General features: G+C 38.0%; 1 protein-coding gene across 1 annotated transcript in view; it reads left to right on the forward strand.

Moving 5' to 3' along the window:
* MTTP (microsomal triglyceride transfer protein) overlaps nt 1-2,461 on the forward strand; it is a 60,506-nt gene that overhangs the window by 36,244 nt on the left and 21,801 nt on the right. Inside the window, exons 10-11 of the mRNA XM_023734704.1 lie at nt 23-231; nt 1,655-1,866. Of these exons, the coding sequence (XP_023590472.1) occupies nt 23-231; nt 1,655-1,866 (421 nt within the window). The remainder of the gene's footprint in view (nt 1-22; nt 232-1,654; nt 1,867-2,461) is intronic.

The following is a 2,461-nucleotide window of genomic DNA, read 5'->3' on the forward strand; positions in this document are numbered from 1 at the left end:
ATTATGTTATTTTTTTAGGCAGTGGTCAAAGCCAAGAAGTTAATTCTGGGAGGACTTGAAAAATCAGAGAAAAAAGAGGACACTACAATGTACCTGCTGGCCCTGAAGAACGCCCTGCTTCCAGAAGGCATCCCTCTGCTTCTGAAGTACGCAGAGGCAGGAGAGGGGCCAGTCAGTCACATCGCTACCACCACTCTCCAGAGATACGATGCCCCTTTCATAACCAATGAGGTAAAACCCCAAGAATACTTGTAACTTTGTTTTTGTGGTGGTTGTTGGTTGCAACCAGTGAATTCCGACTCATGGCCACCTCACGTGTGTCAGAGTAGAACTACTCTACAGGGTTTCCAAGGCTGTGACCTTTTGGGAAGCCTTTTCTTCCTAGGCAACTCCGGGTAGGTTCAAACCGTCAACCTATTGACTAGTAGTCGAGTACTTAACTGTTTGTACCACCAAAGAACCTAAACATGAGTAAAGTACAACTTCTCTCAAGTCACTTCAATTTTTTTCAATTATTTCCTGCTTAGAAATTACTCTTAAACTGGTATGTTCTGAAGCAGCCTCACATTTATAATAGATAATGTCCAATATCCTGAAGCATAAATATTAAAGCATAGTCTCTTATTTTAAGAAACAAATTCTTGTCCGAAGTGTCTTTGCATCTATAAGTTTTAAAATATTGCTAAATATTTCAACACTGACATATCCTAGCTTAAGTATCACCTTGTTTGTTCCTACAACTGCATTTTCAGGAAGCCATATAAACTAAAAATTTTTTTAGGCCACTGAATGTTTATAAACCTCAAGAAAAACTGCTTACTGAGAATGGTGCTTCCAGTTTGCAGCTAAGCACCTTCCCATCAGTTTTGTGTCAAAGCTGGTAGGCTATAAAGCATAATGGTTAGAGTCATAGGCTTTCGAGACAGACACACCTAGGTATACATTCTGGCTCTGTCCCTTTCTAGTTGTTTGTACTTGGGTGAGTTACTTAACCACTTCATACCTGAGAGAAAGTCCAAGATTAGAAGGAGATAGGAAAACACAGAGGGAAATGGAGTAGAAGGAAGTATTTATAAATGTCTAGTACAGAATTCCACACACTGTATATTCTTAGGCAATGCTATTAACCAGTGAAATTACTTATTGCCACAGAATGCAATTATTACAGCAAATTTATTTTTGGTGTACTGTTTTGTTAAAATTTAAAAAAAGGAGGAGGTTCTGAGGTATTTCACCAGAGCCCATTGCCCTACAGCAATTGTATTCTTAAAAACGTCTGTATCAGTCAGGTAACAGACTATGCTGCAGTAACAAATAAAACTCAAAATCTCGGCAGTTTAACAAATCTTTATTTCTCATTTATGTTACACTCAGTGTGGATAAGGGAATATGGGGCCCTAAATTCACCACAATTGTGGAAGAAAGACATGGAGAAGGCACACCCACTCTTAACTGCCTCAGTCCACAAGTAACACACATTGATGGTCTTCACAGTCCATTAGCCAGAACTAGTCAATCAAGAACAAGTAATTGCAAAAGAACCTGGGAATGTAAGAGCACACACGTATTTTTATAAACACTCACAATTTCTGCTGCAATATCAATTCTAAAAATCTAAATGTGCACTAACTTAGCTCGAACATCTTATGAACAGGTGAAGAAGACTTTGAACAGAATATATCACCAGAATCGTAAAGTTCATGAAAAGACTGTGCGTACTACTGCAGCTGCTATCATTTTAAATAGTAACCCATCCTACATGGAAGTGAAAAACCTCCTGCTTTCTATTGGGGAGCTTCCCATGGAAATGAGCAAATACATGCTCAACATTGTCCACGACATCCTACGTTTTGAAATGCCTGCAAGGTATGAAACAGGGGACACACTGTCTCTCTGCTTATTTAACCTTTTTTTCTGTATTGGTGTGGTACATGTATGACTAATAATAAGTGTGTGGTCATTGTGCTGGGTTATGTTGCATAAAACTAAAGAGTTTGGCAAATTTCCCATAAGAGAACTATTTAGAGAGCCAGATAAAACAACTTTACTTTAAAAACAAACAAACACAAACTCTACTTTGGCCCTATAGTTTGGAAATTATCCTTTTTACTCTGGCTTATCCTGATCAGTATGTTAAATAGATATTGCCAAGTGTGAGTAATGTTTAAAAAATAAGACTATTTTTACAGATACCATAGCAAAATGATGTAAGTTCTTACCAAATAGTCTTTCCTCTTAACTTTCCAAATTTTAAGGATCTTTGAAGCCTCATTTATCACAGATCACGTGAATTTACCATTTAAGTTTAAAACCTTAAGAGTGGCCCACATTTTAAGACAATTTCAGATACGAAGAGAGAGAGAGCAGTTACTTCATTGCTCTCAGGTACTCTCACTGGATTCATCTTCCTTCCAGTTCCCCAGCCTCTCGTTCCCCAGTTCACTGATGTCACTCTTCAACA

This window comes from Trichechus manatus, unplaced genomic scaffold (genome assembly GCF_000243295.1).
Source record: "Trichechus manatus latirostris isolate Lorelei unplaced genomic scaffold, TriManLat1.0 scaffold00071, whole genome shotgun sequence".
NCBI lineage: Eukaryota > Metazoa > Chordata > Mammalia > Sirenia > Trichechidae > Trichechus > Trichechus manatus.